This window comes from Oncorhynchus kisutch, linkage group LG4 (genome assembly GCF_002021735.2).
Source record: "Oncorhynchus kisutch isolate 150728-3 linkage group LG4, Okis_V2, whole genome shotgun sequence".
Taxonomy (NCBI): domain Eukaryota; kingdom Metazoa; phylum Chordata; class Actinopteri; order Salmoniformes; family Salmonidae; genus Oncorhynchus; species Oncorhynchus kisutch.
Window position 1 is genome coordinate 20,187,199 of NC_034177.2, and position 22,719 is coordinate 20,209,917.

General features: G+C 42.2%; 1 protein-coding gene across 1 annotated transcript in view; it reads right to left on the minus strand.

Moving 5' to 3' along the window:
• Positions 1-22,719, minus strand: part of LOC109888620 (neurocan core protein) — a 289,577-nt gene that overhangs the window by 150,093 nt on the left and 116,765 nt on the right. Inside the window, exons 3-7 of the mRNA XM_031822616.1 lie at positions 18,673-18,896; positions 14,763-14,931; positions 10,972-11,146; positions 1,339-1,466; positions 386-679 (exon numbers count right to left, since the gene is read on the minus strand). Coding sequence (XP_031678476.1) covers positions 386-679; positions 1,339-1,466; positions 10,972-11,146; positions 14,763-14,931; positions 18,673-18,896 — 990 coding nt within the window. The remainder of the gene's footprint in view (positions 1-385; positions 680-1,338; positions 1,467-10,971; positions 11,147-14,762; positions 14,932-18,672; positions 18,897-22,719) is intronic.

Consider the following 22,719-nt stretch of genomic DNA (forward strand, 5'->3'; position numbering starts at 1 on the left):
CACACTCTGCACAAACACAATCAAATCCACAGCACACTGGAGCCTACCGTTGCTCCAAAGTGAACTTGAAACTAAGTTAGACAAATCTCCAGTGGTCCAGTAACATTATAAACACTTTAGAATGACACTGCAAGGACATTGAGGCTGCAGCCAGTGTACAGAACTCCATTGGCTCTCTCTAAGTCTGCATTGAGAGCTTGGAAATGCTGATACTGGGCTCTAGCTGGTTGCTACAGTAGAAGACTTCAGATCCCAGAAGGGACCAAAATGTCACCGAATCCCCTCTGTGATAATTCATTAATTCATGCATGAGGCAAACAACCCGGACTAATTAACAGAAATTAAACAGAAAGGTTGCCATGGCGATGGCAACCCCGGCCGTTACCTCGGTAGCAGTAGGCGTCAAAGCGGGTGGTGGTGTCTGGGAAACCAGTGCGGTTGGGGTTGTGGTAGACAGTGCGCACACCCGGATCATCCCCGCCACAGTTGCGTCGGGGAAGGTTTATGGGGTAGCGCACACTGCCGTCGGCCAGCCAGCCTGGGTCACACTGGTCCAGGCCAGTCTGCCAGGCTTGGTAGAGCTGCCCTGCCGTGGCCAGCTGGGCTCCCAGAGAGTGGCAATGGGTAGAGGCTGTGGCCAGGCTCAGCTTCTCTGGTACAGACGAGTGGAACACCTCACCTGGGAGAGGGGGATGGAGATGGAGAGATTGGAGGTATAATGAGGTATAGTGTGAGAGGAAAGAGAGATAGGTATGGGAGGTGAAGTGGTATGGAGTAACAGGGGAGATAGGGGAATATGATGAGAATAAAGTATGAGATGGTTAGAGTGGTGTGAAATGTAATATAAGAAGTGTCAATAGACAAGATTGAACAGGAGGTCAGTGAAGCAATGACCCATGAGTCATGCAGAGTCATTTCACAGAAGAACACTCAGAACCATAGAACCTGACAATGAACATCCATCCTATCCAGCTAGATAGCCCAGTCATTTGCAAGGTGTCAAGAATTACACTTCTCATAAAATTATCTCATCTACTTCCTGTAGAACTATTAACTGACAGGTCTGGCTCTGCACAGTAACAAATTACCCAGATCTATTTTAAAGGCACCTGCTGTAAATATGACTCCATCCTCCTGTAGCAGTTTCCCTGATCCTGGCCACGGCAGTATCACTCACCACCCAGCTACAGCTTAAATCAGTGGTTCCCAACCAGAGGTAATAGGACGTAAATCTCTTTCTCTGCCTAACAGGAGAATTAAGTCAGGCTGATTCAGCATCATAGCTCCTGGGGCGTCTGGGACTTTGCAAGGCCATGGATGACTAACATCTGATTGTACCTTGCAGTTGCTTGGCAAAGCAGTAGACATCAAACAGCTCGTCAGGGGCCCGATTGCCGTAGTTGCGCACTCCAGGTGAGTCCTCCCTGTCACCATAGCAACCTGGCCTGGGTGACTGGATAGGGTACCTGTGGAGAGCGAGAGAGGGAGGGGAGAGGGACGAGGGATGAGGGGAGCCAAATAATTTATTTGATTTATATCCAGGCTCCAACTGTGCAATTACTCTAAAGCACTGGTCACCAACCTTTTTTGAGTCGAGATCACATTCTCAGTCAAAATGAGATCACAGTCAAAATGCAAGCCGAGATCTACCTTAATTTTTTTTTTTACATGACTTAAAAAACATAAGCCTATACACAAAACAGTACTGTAATAATGAGGTGAGTGCCGTAGGCTATAGGCCCAAACATTATCACCACATATTGGCTTTGCTTGAATTGTTGTTCTTGTAGTTCTTCCTGTTCTTCTTCTCAGACCATTAAAAAAAAAATCTACATTTGAGGTAAGTCAAATGATCACACTGGTAATAGATCAGTTGTTTGTATTTGTATTTATTATGGATCCAGGCAGCAGCTACTTTTCCTGGGTTCCGGCAGAATTAAGGCAGTTATACAATTTTAAAAACATTACAAAACATTCACTACAGAACTCACAACACACTAAGTGTGTGCCCTCAGGAACATACTCCACTACCACAAATCTACAACACAAAATCCATGTGTATGTGTGTATATAGTGCGTATGTTATCATGTGTGTGTGCATGTGTCTGTGCCTATGTTTGTGTTACTTCACAGTCCCTGCTGTTCCATAAGGTGTATTTTTACCTGCTTTTAAATCTGATTATACTGCTTGCATCAGTTACCTGATGTAGAATAGAATTCCATGTAGTCAGGGATCTATGTAGTACTGTGGTGCCTCCCATAGTCTGTTCTGGACTTGGGGACTGTGAAGAGACCTCTGGTGGCATGTCTTGTGGGATATGCATGGGTGTCCGAGCTGTGTGCTAGTATTTTAAACAGACAGCTCTGTACCTTCAGCTTGTCAACACCTCTTACAAAAACAAGTAATGATGATGTCAATCTCTCTTCCACTTTGAGCCATGAGAGATTGACATGCATATAATTAATTGTAGCGCTCTGTGACTATACCAAATAAGGACCAGCTGTGCTACCCTGTTCTGAGCCATCTGCAATTTTCCCAAGTCCCTCTTTGTGGCACCTGACCACACTACTGAACAGTCGTCCAGGTGCGACAAAACCAGTTTTGTTAAGAATTCAGTGCAGCGCTTTATTATGGACAGACTTCTCCTGATCTCGGCTACTGTTTTATCAATGTGTTTTGACCATGACAGCTCAGCTCAATTTCCACATTATTCATTTGGGATGTAGTTGAGGTTTAGGGTTTAGTGAATGATTTGTCTCATATTCAATTCCTTGCTACCCATTCCAAAACTAACTAGCTCTCTGTTGAGTGTTGCAGTCATTTCAGTCGCTGTAGTAGCTGACGTGTATATTGCTGAGTCATCCGCATACATAGACACACTAGCCTTACTCAAAGCCAGAGGCATGTCGTTAGTAAAGATTGAAAAAAGCAAGGGGCCTAAACAGCTACCCTGGGGAATTCCTGCTTCTACCTGGATTATGTTTGAGAGGCTTCCATTAAAGAATACCCTCTGTGTTCTGTTAGACAAGTAACTTTTTATCCACATTATAGCAGGGGATGTAAAGCCATAGCACATCAGATTTTCCAGCAGCAGACTATGATCGATAATGTCAATAGCTGCACTGAAGTCTAACAAGACAGTCCCCACAATCATTGTATCATCAATTTCTCTCAGTCACTTGTGTAAGTGCTGTGCTTGTTGAGTGTCCTTCTCTATATGCGTGCTGAAAGTCTGTTGTCAGTTTGTTTACTGTGAAATTGCATTGTATCTGGTCAAACACCATTTTTTACTAAGGGTTGGTAACAGGCTAATTGGTCAGCTATTTGAGCCGGTAATGGGGGCTTTACTATTATTGGGTAGCGGAATGACTTTAGCTTCCTTCCAGGCCTGAGAGCACACACTTTCTAGTAGACTTAAATTGAAGATGTGGCAAATAGGAGTGAAAATATCATCCGCTATTATCCTCAGTAATTTTCCATCCAGATTGTCAGACCCCAGTGGCTTGTCATTGTTGATAGACAACAATAATTTTTTCACCTCTTCCACACTGACTTTATGGAATTAAAAACTACAATTATTATCTTTCATAATTTGGTCAGATATACTTGGATGTGTAGTGTCAGCATTTGTTGTTGGTATGTCATCCCTAAGTTTGTTTATCTTGCCAATGAAAAAGTAATTAAAGTAGTTGGCAATATCAGTGGGTTTTGTGATAAATGAGCCACCTGATTCAATGAATGATGGAGCCGAGTTGGCTTATTTCCCCAAAATTTAATTTAAGGTGCTTCAAAGCTTTTTACTATCATTCTTTATATAATTCATATTTTTTTCATAGTATAGTTTATTTTTAATTTTAATTTAGCTTAGTCACATGATTTCTTAATTTGCAGTACATTTGCCAATCAGTTGGGCTGCCAGACTTACTTGCCATACCTTTTGCCTCCATTTTTAAATTCCTCATCCTCATTGTCTTAATGGGTGCGTGCACATAAATAAATGCGTCAAGTGCAGCGTCTGGTTGCTCCTCATTACACACCACAGACCAGCAAATATTCTTTACATCAACAACATAGGAATCACTACAAAACGTATTGTATGACCTCTTATACACTATATTAGGCCCAGTCTTTGGAACTTTGGTTTTCCTGGATATGGCTACTATATTGTGATCACTACATCCTATGTATTTGGACACTGCTTTAAAGCAAATTTCTGTAGCATTAGTAAAGATGTGATCAATACATGTTGATGATTTCATTCCTGTGCTGTTTGTAAATACCCTGGTAGGTTAACAGACAACCTGAATCAGGTTGCAGGCACTGGTAACAGTTTGACGTTTTTTTCTTGAGTGGGCAGCTTGATGAGAGCCGGTCAATATTTAAATCACACAGAAAATATATTTCTCTGTTGATATCACATTCATTATCAAGCATTTCACACATATTATCCAGATACTGACTGTTAGCACTTGGTGGTCTACAGCAGCTTTCCACAAGAATGGGCTTTAGGTGTGGTAGATGAACCTGTAGCCATATTACTTCAACAGTATTTATTTAGTTATTGTCTTCATGGACCTTGTTTCTCAGTCTGCATATGTTAATATGGGATATTTTTTGCACTTTTCTGGGTTGCTTGATTGTTGTATTACTTGTGAGGCACATGTTAATAATTTGTAACCTGATTAAGGAAACTAGGTGTATGTCGCATGTCACTACTTCACAGGAGAGGCATTTGAATGTAAACCATTTTTTAAATCTAGATGCGTTTTTTTGGGCAGAAATGCATTCTGGAATATGTGAACTTTCATGTGCTTTAAAAACAAAGTTGTTTTCCATCCCGTAAATACAAATAAAATAGTTAAATTATGAGCCAATTTGGTATAGTCACAGAAAAAGACAGGAGCCTTCCCACTAGCCATGATTGGCTGAGATAATGGATGGGATGGACATGCCGGGAGATGTGTTCGGATTGGTCTGCCATGTAGCACGCTTCTGTCTGTAACGTGAGCTGTTCAGTATGTGTTGATAGTCCTTTCTACCTTGCCGTTTTTGAAAGATATAACATTAGCCATCGAGAACTACAAAAGATTTTCTACTTTTCTCAACAACATTGAAGCCCTGAATTTAGCAGGCGCTATTGACAGATCAGTTGGGAAAAGTGATGGGCTACTTTCTGCACACGCCACGGTCAGTGTGAACCGGAGTGACTTGACGCAACGCTGGTCAAACAAGATGTAGCTACAAACAAAATGTAGTTAAATGGTTCCAGTCTGCAATGAAATGTTCATCCACGTATACAGGTAAGAGTCTAGCAACATTTTCAGATATAAGTTTCTAATTTAGTCAGAAAGTCATTTTTATTGCAAGTTAAAGCGTGCTGTTTGTTAGCTATGATCTGTGTAGTAATATTACTAGAATCAAAAATAAATGATAGCCTAATGTTAGCTAGCTAATATTGAACCTAGTTTGTTAGCTTAGGCTACCTGGAGATTCATGCTACTATTGTATTTCAATAACATGTGTACATGTACAGTTGAAGTCGGAAGGTAACATACACTTAGGTTGGAGTCATTAAAACTCGTTTATCAACCACTCCACAAATGTATTGCTAACAAACTATACATTTGGCAAGTCGGTGAGGACATCTACTTTGTGCATGACACAAGTCATTTTTCCAACAATTGTTTACAGACAGATTATTTCACTTATAATTCACTGTATCACAATTCCAGTGGGTCAGAAGTTTACATACACTAAGTTGACTGTGCCTTTAAACAGATTGGAAAATTCCAGAAAATTATGTAATGGCTTTAGAAGCTTCTGATAGACTAATTGACATCATTTGAGTTCATTGGAAGATGTGTTTCAAGGCCTACCGACCTCAGAAAATTAATTATAGACCTCCACAAGTCTGGTTCATCCTTGGGAGCAATTTCCAAATGCCTGAAGGTACCACGTTCATCTGTACAAACAATAGTACGCAAGTATAAACATCATGGGACCACGCAGCCATCATACCGCTCAGGAAGGAGACATGTTCTGTCTCCTAGAGATGAATGTACTTTGGTGTGAAAAGTACAAATCAATCCCATAACAACAGCAAATGACCTTGTGAAGATGCTGGAGGAAACAGGTACAAAAGAACACCATCCTAACCGTGAAGCACCGGGGTGGCAGCATCATGTTGTGGGGGTGCTTTGCTGCAGGAGGGACTGGTGCACTTTATAAAATAGATGGCATCATGAGGATGGAAAATTATGTGGATATATTGAAGCAACATCTCAAGACATCAGTCAGGAAGTTAAACCTTGGTCGCAAATGGGTCTTCCAAATGGACAATGACCCCAAGCATACTTCCAAAGTTGTGGCAAAATAGCTAAGGACAACAAAGTCAAGGTATAGGAGTGGCCATCACAAAGCCCTGACCTCAATCCTACAGAAAATGTGTGGGCTTAAAACTGGAAAAGCATGTGCAAGCAAGGAGGTCTACAAACCTGACTCAGTTACATCAGCTCTATCAGGAGGAATGGGCCAAAATTCCCTCAACTTATTGTGGAAGGCTACCCAAAACTTTTGACCCAAGTTAAACCATTTAAAGGCAGGGGGGGGGGGGGGGGGGGGGGGGGGGGGGTTATAGCATTTCCTTTACATGACCCATCAATTTAGACAAGTGTGTCGGGTAAGCGTCATCTAATAGCTATAAAATATTTATAAAACATTGTTTCTGGGCACTTTCTGTACTTGATATTGCTACTGTTGCAGTGTACTGTTTCCACCTTCTGTATCCTGTGCATGTGACAAATACACTTAGATTTGATATGATTTAGTGTGTGTTTACCACATGACCTCACATGTCAATCCTTAAAGAGTTGGGAGGGGCTAGAGCTTGTTACGGTGACTATATGACCGCCACACTGAGTGAGTCATGAATGCAGTCAAAGACCACTTGACCGTTTAGTCACGTAATTAGGCTTCTCTAAGCTCTGATTGTGAATGAGAGACTGATAAAGTGTGTATAGCCTGCACAAAAAAAACCAAAGCTGAGCTCATGCCTTTCAAGCAACTTTTTGCAAATAATCATTAGAGTCACATCATGCAGCCTTACAATGCATTAAACATCAAAACATATAGCCCGACGTTTTTAGAACAACTAAAGTTACATGAATAACTCTACATTTAGCATATAGGAATACCTATTTCTTTGTTAACTGCTCAACACAGAATAGCCGCATGTGCTCACTCCCTCAAATCACTTGTCGTGTGTGTTTTGTCCTATATTTGTATGTTATTTCTTTTTTAATTTTTAAATTTTTAATCCCAGCCTCCGTCCATGCAGGAGACCTTTTGGTAGGCTGCCTTTGTAAATAAGAATGTGTTCTTAACTGACTGCATAGTTAAATAAAGGTTAAATAAAATAAATACATAAAATAGTTTGGAGAAAATATCTTTTCAATTTGATTCTTCATACTATAAAATCATTTAAAATAATTCCATAGAATTCTAAGCCAATCTTGTCTGCTAAATTAATTGTGTAGCCCACAGCCATATGGCATAACCAGATCAGGTCCTAACATAAGGACAACTCAGAGTATGCTATTCTGTTCTTTTGAAATATACTACATTTTTTTCATATCATGTTTCTTTAGACCTGTCTAAAATAAATCATGGATTTGTGATGGTGTAGGCTATATTACATGGATTCATTGTGAAGGTGTAGGCTATATTACATGGATTCATTGTGAAGGTGTAGGCTATATTACATGGATTCATTGTGAAGGTGTAGGCTATATTACATGGATTCATTGTGAAGGTGTAGGCTATATTACATGGATTCATTGTGACGGTGTAGGCTATATTACATGGATTCATTGTGAAGGTGTAGGCTATATTACATGGATTCATTGTGACGGTGTAGGCTATATTACATGGATTCATTGTGAAGGTGTAGGCTATATTACATGGATTCATTGTGACGGTGTAGGCTATATTACATGGATTCATTGTGAAGGTGTAGGCTATATTACATGGATTCATTGTGAAGGTGTAGGCTATATTACATGGATTCATTGTGACGGTGTAGACTATATTACATGGATTCATTGTGACGGTGTAGGCTATATTACATGGATTCATTGTGAAGGTGTAGACTATATTACATGGATTCATTGTGACGGTGTAGGCTATATTACATGGATTCATTGTGAAGGTGTAGGCTATATTACATGGATTCATTGTGACGGTGTAGGCTATATTACATGGATTCATTGTGAAGGTTAAGGCTATATTACATGGATACATTGTGACGGTGTAGGCTATATTACATGGATTCATTGTGAAGGTGTATGCTATATTACATGGATTCATTGTGAAGGTGTAGGCTATATTACATGGATTCATTGTGACGGTGTAGGCTATATTACATGGATTCATTGTGAAGGTGTAGGCTATATTACATGGATTCATTGTGAAGGTGTAGGCTATATTACATGGATTCATTGTGAAGGTGTAGGCTATATTACATGGATTCATTGTGAAGGTGTAGGCTATATTACATGGATTTATTAGACTTTTTCAAATATAGATGTTCCGAAGGTCTGCATCAGTCTGCATGTGTTGAAGTCTGAATGTATTTATGTTAATGCTTTCATTTTTATAGATTTTTTTATTTAGTTAACCTTTATTTAACTACCTTTATTAAATTAACGGTCAATTACAGTGAGACCAGCAGTTACAGTATTTGCTTGACAATCACCGGCTGACAAAATGTTGTGACCACCACAGCCCTAGGTGGGGCTAAGGCTTAAGAGTCTGTGAACGATGCTGAATGGGTGTAGACAAAGAAGAGCTCTCCAGTAGGTGTACCAAAACATTCAAGGGCAATTTCTTAAAAGTGAGGTTACAAGTTTATCAACTTTCAAAGCAGAATTACTTTCCCATTGTTTCTCAACTGCAGTGTATGATATACAATTTCTATACTTTTTATACAATGTATAAATCAAATTTTGCTACATAAGACTGAATCGAGGCAGTGGGTCACATGAGCTTTTTTTTGTTGTTTTACTGAAGAGGGAGCGAGCAGCAGACTGAGGGTTTGCCTCTCAACATCCCTCCATTCCCCCTTTCCTCCACTGACACTGACCAAAAAGGGACACAGTCTTGTAGCTGATAGCGAAACTCGAGTCATACTGCATTATTTCTGCATAATGCACAAATTAATGCTTTTACGCCTATGACCAGCGAAAGTGAAATATTCCTCGATATAAAAAATTCCCAAGCCGATAATAATAACAACAACGCAAGCCTATCAATACACTTTCCTACTCATTCATTGCAACTGCAGTGCTGGTTGTAACACAAGTGTGAGTGGAAGTAGGGAGAACGTGCATTTTATGGCTTAAATAGAAAGTGTTGACAGTGCTGGGTAAAAACTTAATGATGAACTCACTCATAAAAACAGCAGCTCTATGCTGTATTCGTTGACAGTCTCTCTCTAGTCATGTTTTTAAACGTTTTGAATACTCACAGTATGAACTTTGCTGAAGCTTTCTTTTATGTCTGCTACATTACTGCAGAGACGGTAATCTGAGCCATTCGATTGGCCAGTGGTAGGCCTATAGAGCACTTGATTTGCTTCCCCAGGGCCCGCCAGGAAGGCAGTTTGTACATTCAGACATCTGAAATGGTTGAAAATGGGAACATTTCGCCCACCCGGCGAGCAGGGCAGCTGAATTGGGTGTACCTTCTGACAACAGCGTGAGATGAATAAATGAAAAAATAGGAACACAGGGCTTATCGTTGAAATGCCTTGGGGATCGACCAGTCGATCGCGATCGATCGGTTGGTGACCACTGCTTTAAGGTACATTGATTCAAACAGCATTGAGGGTGCAGGCTAAATGCTGATTAAGAGATGATGTATACAGGCATACAGGGGCTTATGGAGGGCAAAAGGAAGGAAGGATTCTTACACTCAGTAGCTACAATCCTGCATGAGCTTGGATAGCAACCGTTGTCGTCAGACAATATTATAGCTAAATCCCCCATCTCAGCCTTCCATCCTGATCGCTGATGTCTATATTTTTACATTATTAATTGCACATTTGCCTCGTCACTGATGTGAAGCCAAGTAGCTCTGGAGATGGACCAATTATATGTGTCCCAGGTGGGGAGGAGGGGAAAGGATAGGATGCAGTTGTCAGGGAAAATCTGTAGAGGAGAAATATGCAAGCTGCTTCTTCAGTGCAATTATTGGGCAGACGTTTGAGATAAAGACGTGTAAAAAATATCCACACGGACTCTGAATGTCCCACACACACACACACACACACACACGCACGCACGCACACACGCACACACACAGACTATCCGTCATCAACAGACATAAGGGGGGGGGGGGGGGCAAGCTGAAACACGAACATTAACATGAAAGATAGTTGAGGGATAGTTGTGGCTAAAATGGCGGAGAGTAATTAGGAATGACAGAGCTAGCCTCTGAGATGTAAACAAGCAATTAAATCCTTCAGGAGTTTATGAGTGGACCATTGGGGTCAAAACAGTTTGCATACTGTACTTTCTGTCAGTAATTTCATTCCCTGGTTCCTTATTTGGGCCACAGAGGCCACAGAGAATTGTCAACTTAAAAGTTATCTAATTGCCTATCATAGCCCTGTCATTTTTCATTAGGCTGAAGTAAACTTATATTTTGCCAATTCATAAAGATTCGTATTCGTCAGATATCGCTTTACATTGCTGCAGCAGATAAATATAGTAAGTAAACAATTTATATATAAGCAATTTATACAGCCCTTTATACAAACCTATAAGGACAGGCCGTCATTGTAAATAAGGATGTGTTCTTATTTGACTCGCCTGGATAAATAAAGGTCAAATAAAAACATTAAATAAGACAGTCGCCATGCTGTGATGTGTTTTGCTTGAGTCATGCATCATGCCCGGTTGTCTTGTCCTTACCTCACGCTCTGGTCAGACAGCCAGCCGGCATCACAGTTGTCATACCCGTCAGCAAAGGTGGCCTGGAGCTGAGCAGGCGTGGCGATGACAGCTGAGTTCTCCAGACACACCTGCTGGGCGTCAGGGAAGGACAGGGCGTAGCGGTCATGAGGAGCACGGTAGTGGAACACCACACCTGGAGAGGACACAGAGGTGAAAACACATACGGCGACACCAGAGCAATATGGAGATATTGTACACAGGCACGCACGCCCATACACACACTCACACGCCCATACACACACTCACACGCCCATACACACACTCACACGCCCATACACACACTCACACACCCATACACACACTCACACGCCCATACACACACTCACACGCCCATACACACACTCACACGCCCATACACACACTCACACGCCCATACACACACTCATACGCCCATACACACACTCACACGCCCATACACACACTCACACGCCCATACACACACTCACACGCCCATACACACACGTGCACCCACAAACATGAGCACGCACAGACACTCTGCTCAAACCCTACATTATCATGTACTTCAAACGTTGTATCTTTACCTGCACAAAACAACCTCGGAGATTGAAGTTAATTAGCATCAGACAGGCTTATCATTATGGGAGAGATTTTGTCCTTTATACAGTGAATGACAAACAGCTCAAATGTTTGCTTTACTACTTTAGCATACAGTCCACATCAGTACTATCTTGCTTTCATAGCCAGAAAATAAAACAGTGAAATAAAACAGTGATGAGAGAGAGATTGAAAGAGAGAGAGAGGGAAGAGAGATAAAAGAAACAAAGGAACGCGAGATGACTCCCATGCGCTCATTCCCTGACCTGTAAATGACCAGGATTCCTCTCCACTGTGGAGAGAAATGGGAAAGGAATTGCTTTTGAAGTATCCATCTCATTCCCCCACCAGGCTAGCATCACTGACCTCCACTACATGTGGGGCCACCTCGGCCTGAAATTCACACATTCAATCCCAGTAGAGCCCACTACATGAAAGCCTGTGGACAGGGAGGCAGAGGGAGGCTGGGATATAGCTCCAAACATAGGCTCCTTTATCTTCTGCTGCTTTGTGCAATAGAATGACAGACTCCTCAGGGTGTGGACCAATTTGACCAATCACGCTGCAGTCTAGCCTCAGAAAATGAGCCAGGCATCCCTCGGTGGTACAGTCTACACATGCACTCACATACATGTACATAGCACACAGGCACACACAGATACACATACACACACAAACACACCAGGCACGTGCACAGATAGGGCTCAGCCAAGCACCTGCCCTTTTGCCCTCCTATGAAAAAGTGGATATAAATTTGTAATTGTATTAATTTAAGTCTCTTTTCATTTTAGTTGTAATTTTAAATGTAGCGAATTGCACATCAATCTAGCTCATTTCATAAGCATTTGGATCTCACTAGATTCCCCTCCTCCGCCCTCCTACCCCAAGTGCGCACTCGCCTGACCTGATTGTGGCGAGCGCAGGGCAGAAGACATGAATACTGGTAGGAGGATACATAACGTTGGATCTGTCGTATGTGTCTCTCAACGTCAGGGACAAAGAATGGGGCATTTCAACTGCATGTTAATAAGAGGCAGATGTCAGCAGGAAAACAAACTCAAATCAAGTAAAAACACGTTTGTTTCGACAGCTAGCTAGAATATTTCAACTACATCATAATTTGCTCTGATCAACTGATAGCCACTCTTTTCCCGATGTCAATCATCTTTTGTCATCTCTAGGCCTAGTAGTTATTGGCACCAACTTGTATTAAAATGTATGATGAGTGAGTGTGTTGTTTTATATAAATGTTGGCATTTTGTCTACAGGGCAGTTACGAAATATGAAAGTCTATAGAATTTTTTTATTTTGAGTACGGTCTGTGCACGGCCTTAATTAACACGCACGCACACGCACACACACGCACACACACGCGCGCACGCACGCACACATGCACGAACGCACACACACACACACTGTTTCCCTATACTGCTGCACTGTACACTCCAGCTCAACTTCAGGACTTTGTAGCAGGAGTGTTTTCTTTCATTTGGGCTTTCTCTATCCTCTCCCAGGCTCTCTATTAGCGCTCCTTGTCCTCCGAGGGAGGCCAGGCCAAACACAGAGAGGCTAGCTGCTAGCGTCTCTGGCGTTTCGGAGACGAATGGGTCACGTTGCCCAGAACTAATACACTTACTCTATGTTTACCAAACAACAGGAAGAGAGACCACATACTGAGATAGATGTATATAGCTGTATGTAATTGAGTGATGCCCTTGTTGTATCACGGTATACTGTATACAACACTAATACAGTCCTATCTGTGCAGAGAACCTAGTAGACCTAAGTAGCAGATATCATCACCAGTGTGCAAATATGTCTATTTGTGGCTCAGCACTTAAGTCGGCCTGACATATCTCATGACTCTGGCTGACAGAGAGGATCAGTGCCTGAGCTCTAATTGGTGAGACAATTGACCATTCAATATGGGCCGAAAGCACAGGCGGAAAACCTCATCAAGGCTTAGACGACCCACAATCAGCGCAGCCCTGAATTAATATGATATTTGTTATGGCCGACCCAGTATCAATACATTGTCATTTAATATATTAAGCACTTGGAGGAGTTAGTATTGGGACTGGTGCGCTCTGCAATGTAGCGTGACTTGCAATAATGACTAAGCCCAGAGGATGACTCGGTTCGCTCCCAGAAGGACCAGCGGGTAATGGGTTTCTGTTTCAGAAGGAGGGAGGGTTTTTTATGGCGTGTTAATTGATTGGCTGTGCAGAGGGACAGGGTCTCTTGAGCACCGAGTCAGGGGGTCTCCATGGGACCAATAAAGTTCACTCATGGAAAGAGAAGAGAGAAAAGAGGAGCTGTGGGTGGAAAAAAAACAAAGCCCTTGATGTCATAATCACCGTGAGAAAGCTACTGTCACACACAGGCATGCAGGCATGCACACAGATCCACAAGCTCATGGGCACAAACCCATAGTGGCTATATCAGGTAATAATATCTGTGCTATTTTCACTGGGAGCCCATGGATTCTGGGTACAGTATGTGGGTGAGTGAATGAGGCTACTGGGCTTAATGCGGACATGATGCTCAGCTCACGCTGGCAACATTGTGTAGACCTAGGTGAGCTAGAGCAGCACTGTAAAGCTAATGCTGAGAGCAGAGCGCCACTTCCCTCTACTCATTACTCTAATAGGCGATTATTAAAAACAGCAAGTGACCTGGAAAAATCTGATGATGTTTCTCAGCTCAGAGACTTTCATTTGGTAATTACTTTGATACTATTAGCTGATATGGCATAATATCCCCAGGCCGTTACACTGCAGCAGTGGGTGGATTCAACATAAACTACAGCTCAGAGCCCTCAAAGTAACACTAGCTGAATAGCACATTTTATTTTCTCATTATGCTTATTTGCTTTCATGAGCGGCTGGGTCAATGATCTGTTACTCGGTCCAGTTGGCATACGTTGTCCCGTTCCCCAGACCAGACATTTCCACAAAGTTAACAAACCCACTGGCTTATATAATGACTCTATTAGCAATGCCAGGTATAGGTACAGTCAGGGTTGTGTTCATTATGCCACAAACACTTTAAAGCGTTTTGCTACGGAAAAGAAAAATTGCCATTTCTTATTTGACAAGTCCAGGTAGTCCCTCCCTGGTTGGATATGTTTTCTTCCATTTGGTGCCTAATGAACAGAACCTGTGTGTAATAGGTGTAACAGGGGTCAGAACTACCTGTGACCTCCAGGGGAACGGTGTCCTGTTCATCGTTGATGCCCACCACCACCTCACAGCGGAACATGCCCGAGTCACTGGAGCGCAGGGCGCTGAGTGCCATGCTGGCGTTGAAACGGTTGTCCTGGTAACCGGGCAGGGTGACACGCCCCTGGAACGCCTTCTTCACCTAAACCACGGAAAGACAGTACAGTTATGAACACAATTAAAACAAAGTTAGGAAAGACAAATGAGACAGCAATGAAAAAGAAAAAGGACATTCCACTCAATGGTTGCTGGTCCAATTATTACAGTTGGCAGCAGAAAAACAGTGAGTGTATTTTTCATTTTTATAGAAAGAAGAAAGGATTGTGCAGTAAGTATAGTTACAAGTTAAGTTGAATACACGTATTGGATGGATGGCCAACACACTCTTCATATAAAATTAGGGCTGGCATTGACTTTGTATAGTTGTGTAACCGACGATTCTGGATGAAAGCAATCATGAAAATAAAAAATAACCTTCATCAACTGTAAAATAAAAAACATTGGACAAACCTTACCCAAAAGCATCCAGGTAAAAGAAAGCCTGGTTAAATCTAACAGCTGATATAAGGAGAGATGCTCTAGACCCAAACTGTTCAGACCTATACCCATCCTGCCCTGCCTTTCCAAAGTCTTCGAAAGGCAAGTTAACAAACAGATCATTGACCATTTCGAATCCCACTGTGCCTTCTCTGCTGTGCAATCCGGTTTCCGAGCTGGTCACGGGTGCACCACTGCCACGCTCAAGGTCCTAAATGTTATCATAACCGCCACCGATAAAAGACAGTACTATGCAGCCGTCTTCATCGACCTGGCCAAGGCTTTCGACTCTGTCAATCACCGTATTCTTGCAGACTCAACAGCCTTGGTTTCTCAAATGACTGTTCAGTGTGTCAAATCGGAGGGCCTGTTGTCCGAACCTCTGGCAGTCTCTATAGGGGTACCACAGGGTTCAATTCTTGGGCCGACCCTTTTCTCTGTATATATCAATTATGTCACTCTTGCTGCTGGTGATTCTCTGATCCACCTCTACGTATACATCTGGCCCTTTGGACACTGTCTTAACAAACCTCCAAACGAGTTTCAACGCCTTACAACACTCCTTCCGTGGCCGCCAACTGCTCTTAAACGCTAGTAAAACTAAATGCCTGCTCTTCAACTGATTGCTGCCCGCACCCGCCCGCCTGACTAGCATCACTACTCTGGATGGTTCTGACTTACAATATGTGTACAACTACAAATACCTAGGTGTCTGGCTAGACTGTGAACTCTCCTTCCAGACTCATATAAAGCATCTCCAATCCAAAATTAAATCTCGAATCAGCTTCCTATTTCGCAACTAAACCTCCTTCACTCATGCTGCCAAACATACCCTCTTAAAACCGACTATCCTACCGATCCTCGACTTTGGCGCTGTCATTTACAAAATAGCATCCAACACTCTACTCAGCTAACTGGATGCAGTCTATCACAGTGCCATCCGTTTAGTCACCAAAGCCCCATATACCATCCACCACTGCGACCTGTATGCTCTTGGCGGCTGGCCCTTGCTACCAATTCGTTGCCAGACCCACTGGCTCCAGGTCATCTATAAGTCTTTGCTAGGTAAAGCTCCGCATTATCTCAGCTCACTGGTCACCATAACAACACCCACCCATAGCACCCGCTCCAGCAGGTATATCTCACTGGTCATCCCCAAAGCCAACACCTCCTTTGGCCGCCTTTCCTTCCAGTTCTCTGCTGCCAATGACTGGAACGAATTGCAAAAATCGCTGAAGTTGGAGACTTACTGTATATCTCCCTTACTAACTTTAAGAATCAGCTATCTGAGCAGCTCACCGATCGCTGCAGCTGTACACAGCCCATCTGTAAATAGCCCATTCAACTACCTACCTCATCCCCATATTGTTTTTATTTATTTACTTTTCTGCTCTTTTGCACACCAGTATCTCTACCTGCACATGACCATCTGATCATTTATCACCCCAGTGTTAATCTGCAAAATTGTAATTATTCGCCTACCTCCTCATGCCTTTTGCACACAATGTATATAGACTCTATTTTTCTTTTTTTCTACTGTGTTATTGACTTGTTTATTGTTTACTCCATGTGTAACTCTGTGTTGTTGTCTGTTCACACTGCTACGCTTTATCTTGGCCAAATGAGAACTTGTTCTCAACTAGCCTACCTGGTTAATAACCTCTTACAGCTCCCCCCCTACTTTGTGAAATTTCCGCCTGAAGACATACCCAAATCTAACAGCCTGTAGCTCAGGCACAGAACCAAGGATTTGCATATTATTGGTACCATTTGAAAGAAAACACTCTGAAGTTTGTGTACATGTACATATAACACAATAGATCTGGTTTAGATAAAACAATGAAAAAAAACATACGTTTTTATTTTTGTATCATCATCTTTAAAATGAACAAGATAAAACAAACATTCAGGTAGGATGATGGGGACAATTTCAGTGAAAAAATGTAAGAGGGCAACAGTACTTGTGCAAAGTTTCATAATGATAACTTCCAAAATGAGTGTGCTACATGACATTTATCATGAAGTCACCCAGGTGTCCCACACAAGTAGCCCAAATGTACCCAAGTGGACAAATTGGTGAAGATATACATTTTGAAACAAATAACTATATACAAATACCAAAATGGTATTCTAACACACCCCTCCCCCCCAAAAAAAAATGGGGGAAAAAAGTATTATTGATAAAAAAATATATGAAATATATATATATAAAATGGCCCATCACGTTTGATTGTGTTACAAACAAACCAGTTGATTGCAGTGAAACCAAACATGACTGGAAAAGTCACGTTCTGTGTGGGTGATTTACCTGGAATGTGTCGTCGAAAATGGAATGAGACGGAATTCACGACACAAGCGGTTAGGCTATAAAAACGGATTTTATCAAACAAAAGATCCTTCATTGTGTAACAATGAGCATTGGAATTGCAAACAGACGAAGATCGTCAAAGGTAAACAATTTATGTTAATGCAGTTTGTGATTATGTGATTAAATTTTTTTTTTTATGGGGCTCTATGCTCAGATAATCGCATCGTATTCTTTCGCAGTAAATCCTTTTTTAAATCTGACAACGCAGTTGGACTAGGAAGATTCTAGGCTTTCAATACATGTGAGACACTTGTATTTTCATGAATGTTTAATATGACTATTAATGTAGCGATCACCGTATGTTGTGGAATTTCAGCCCGCTAGCGGGTTCCGTGCGCAGGGAGGTTAAATAAAGGTGAAATTAAATAAATAAATAAAGGTACTTTTTTTGCTCTTTTGCACACCAGTATTTCTACTAGCACATCATCATCTGCACATCTATCACTCGTGTTAATTTGTTAAATTGTAATTACTTCACAACTTTGGCCTATTTATTGCCTTACCTCCTTACTCTATTTGCACACACTTGTATATACATTTTTCTATTATTATTGACTGTACTTTTGTTTATCCCATGTGTAACTCTGTGTAACTTTTTTGTTGCACTGCTTTGCTTCATCTTGGCCAGGTCACAGTTGTAAATGAGAACTTGTTCTCAACTGGCCTACTTGGTTAAATAAAGGTGAAATTAAAAAAACATTTAAAAACGAGAGGAGGCAAAACTTGCCAGTTTTTGAATGGACGAACAGCTGACTGAAGACAGGACGGCCGAATATTCAAAAAGATGACACGTGCGGTTGAGTCCGTTTACAACGTGCTGAAAAACATGCTTAGGTTGCCTTGGCATTTGGCTGACAAATAACAGCCACCCAACATTTCATGACTGTCACAGAGCTATAAAACCACTGAATTCCATTTCGAAATATAAATCAAAACAATGTGACATTTTGTATTTCTTTCCACTTCCTCAATCTTTACCTTGACCACGTTGTCCTTGGCGACCAGGACAGACTGTTCCCTCTGCCGACCGTCGGCACCCCTCTGGCCCCACACCTTGGTCCACTTGATGCGGGGGGGCTCATGGGTAGGGGTGGGGCGCAGGGTGAAGACACAGGGCAGCAGGACGCTGTTGGCCAGCTGCTCCCTCACCATCTGGCGTGTCACCTTCCTCATGTTCACAACTGGGTCTGACCACACAAGGCCTGAAGAGAGAGGAGGAGAAAGGGAGGGTATAGAGGGAGAGAGGAGGAGGAAAGGGAGAAGAGAAGAGAGGAAGAGAGGAAGAGAGAAAGAGGAGATGGAGAGGAAGAGAGAGAGGAGAGGGAGAGGATGATTAGAGGAAAGGAGAGGAAGAGTAGAGGAAAGGAGTGGGAGAAGAGGAAAGGAGAGGAGAGGATGAGTAGAGGAATGGAGAGGAAGAGCAGAGGAAAGGATGATTAGAGAAAAGGAGAGAAGAGGAGAGGAGTAGGAGAGGGAGAGGAGAGGAAGAGGATGAGGAGAGGAGATGAGAAGGAAAGATTCACAGTCAGAATATAGGTCTACAGAAGTATGACAATTGTTTCTGTAAAGTGAAAGTGAAAGAGTGGAAATGGAGGCTAGGAGTATTCCAGCATAATACAGTTGCTTTTCATCAACGTGTTATCAAGATCTAGATCAGCTGAATCAGGTGTGTGTTAGTACTGGGCTGGAAGGGGATCACTGATATACAATACTGTTGCATGCTATTCTCTTTGGCATTGAGAGGGGTGGGGATTGATTCCTATGAATCTATTGGGAGATGTCATGGTTTCATCCTGTTGCTTGTTTAACAAGTCCCTCTATTCTTAGTGTTGAAACAAGAGGATGGTCCCATTCTTTCTGATTGACTATTGGTCATTGATTTGCTGTGCCTTCGGAAAGAATTCAGACCCCTTGACTTTTTCAACACTTTGTTACATGGATTAAATAAATACAAAATCTTCAACAATCTAGACACAATACCCCATAATGAGAAAACGAAAACAGGTTTTTATACATTTTTGCAAATGTATAAAATAAACTGAAATACCTTATTTCCATTAGTATTCAGACCCTTATTTACATTAGTATTCAGACCCTTTGCTACTAGTTACGAAATTGAGCTCAGGTGCATCCTGTTCCCATTGATCATCCTTGAGATGTTTCTATAATAAGTTCACCTATGGTAAATTCAATTGATTGGACATGATTTGGAAAGGCACACACCTTTCTATATACGGTAGCACAGTAGACAGTGCATGTCAGCGCAAAAACCAAGCCATGAGGTCGAAGAAATTGTCCGTAGAGCTCCAAGACAGGATTGTGTCGAGGCACAGATATGGGGAAGGGTACCAAAAATTGTCTGTATCTATGAAGGTGCCCAAGAAAACAGTGGCCTCCATCTTTCTTAAATGGAAGAAGTTTGGAACCACCAAGACTCTTTCTAGAGCTGGCCGCCCGGCCAAACTGAGCAATCGGGGGAGAAGGGCCTTGGTCAGGGAGGTGACCAAGAACCTGATGGTTACTCTGACAGAGCTTTAGAGTCCGAAAGTGGAGATGGGAGAACTATGACAGCCCGCTTGGAGTTTGCCAAAAGGCACCTGAGAAACAAGATTCTCTGGTCTGATGAAGCCAAGATTGAACTCTTTGGCCTGAATGCCAAGCGTCACGTCTGGAGGAAACCTTGCACCATCCCTACGGTGAAGCATGGTGGTGGCAGCATCATAGGTGGGGATGTTTTTCAGCGGCAGGGACTGGGAGACTTGTCAGGATCGATGCAAAGATGAACAGAGCAAAGTATAGAGAGATCCTTAATGAAAACCTGCTCCAGAGTGCTCAGGACTTGACAATGACCCTAAGCACACAGTGAAGACAACGTAGGAGTGGCTTCGGCACAAGTATCTGAATGTCCTTGAGTGGGCCAGCCAGAGCCCGGACAAGAACACGATCGAACATCTCTAGAGAGACCTGAAAATAGCTGTGCCGCAACGCACCCCATCCAACCTGACAGAGCTTGAGAGGATCTGCAAAGAAGAATGGGAGAAACTCCACACATTTTTTATTTTATTTATTTTATTTCACCTTTATTTAACCAGGTAGGCAAGTTGAGGTCAAGTTCTCATTTACAATTGTGACCTGGCCAAGATAAAGCGAAGCCGTTCGACACATACAACAACACAGAGTTACAGTAGAAAAATAAGTCTATATACAATGTGAGCAAGTGAGGTGAGATAAGGGAGGTAACGGCAAAAAAAGGCCATGGTGGCGAAGTAAATACAATATAGCAAGTAAAACACTGGAATGGTTGATTTGCAGTGGAAGAATGTGCAAAGTAGAGTTAGAAATAATGGGGTTCAAAGGAACAAAATAAATAAATAAATACAGTAGGGAAAGAGGTAGTTGTTTGGGCTAAATTATAGATGGGCTATGTACAGGTGCAGTAATCTGTGAGCTGCTCTGACAGCTGGTGCTTAAAGCTATTGAGGGAGATAAGTGTTTCCAGTTTCAAGATTTTTGTAGTTCGTTCCAGTCATTAGCAGCAGAGAACTGGAAGTCTCTTTGGGAATCTCAGACGACATGAAAGTGAGGTTGAACAGGCTACTAATAGGGGTGGCAACAATTTCGGCAGATCATTTTAGAAATAAAGGGTCCAGATTGTCTAGCCCGGCTTATTTGTAGGGGTCCATATTTTTGCAGCTCTTTCAGAACATCAGCTGACTGGATTTGGGAGAAGGAGAAATGGGGAAAGCTTGGGCGAGTTGCTGTGGGGGGTACAGTGCTGTTGACCGGGGTAGGGGTAGCCAGGTGGAAAGCATGGCCAGCTGTAGAAAAATGCTTCTTGAAATTCTCAATTATAGTGGATTTATCGGTGGTGACAGTGTTTCCTATCTTCAGTGCAGTGGGCAGCTGGGAGGAGGTGTTCTTATTCTCCATGGACTTTACAGTGTCCCAGAACTTTTTTGAGTTTGTGTTGCAGGAAGCTAATTTCTGCTTGAAAAAGCTAGCCTTGGCTTTTCTAACTGCCTGTGTATATTGGTTTCTAGCTTCCCTGAAAAGTTGCATATCACGGGGGCTGATCGATGCTAATGCAGAACGCCATAGGATGTTTTTGTGTTGGTTAAGGGCAGTCAGGTCTGGAGAGAACCAATGGCTATATCTGTTCCTGGTTCTAAATTTCTTGAATGGGTCATGCTTATTTCAGTTGGTGAGGAAGGCATTTAAAAAAAATAACCAGGCATCCTCTACTGATGGGATACAGGTACAAAATACAGTATATAAAATACAATAAATACAGGTATGCCAAGCTTGTAGCGTCATACCCAAGAAGACTTGATGCTGTAATCACTGCCAAAGGTTCTTCAACAAAGTACTGAGTAAAGGGTCTGAATACTAACGCAAAGTTTTTTAAATTTTGATAAATTAACAAATATTTCAAAAAAACTGTTTTTGCTTTGTCATTATGAGGTATTGTGTGTAGATTGATGAGGGACAAAACTACTTAATCCATTTTAGAATAAGGCTTTAATGTAACACAATGTGCAAAAAGTCAAAGGGTCTGAATACTTTCCGTAGGCACTGTATCAGACAATTCCCCCCACACATACAGAGCGAACGCTACAGTACAGATGGGGAGATAAAACTTTTCAAAAGCCATCAATCAAACTTTGTATGAAGTGAACAGTTTCATCTGTTCAAACCTGAAAGCCCGTCTCCATGATTGATTTTTGGACCGTTTTCATCATAACAAATGAGGGTTGTCATAAACATTCCACACACACTCTACAGTCACGTCTATGGACTGTATCTCTATCCGTTCATACAGTTCACCTTATATTATAAATTAGGTTTACATTGGAAGCTATAAAACCCAACTGTCTCTTTTCTATTCACCTCCCTCCCTCCCTCCCTCCCTCCCTCCCTCCCTCCCTCCCTCCCTCCCTCCCTCCCTCCCTCCCTCCCTCCGCTCCACTCCTCTTCCATCCATCCCTTTATCCCTCCACTCCTCCCTCCCTCCCCCTCTCCCTCCCT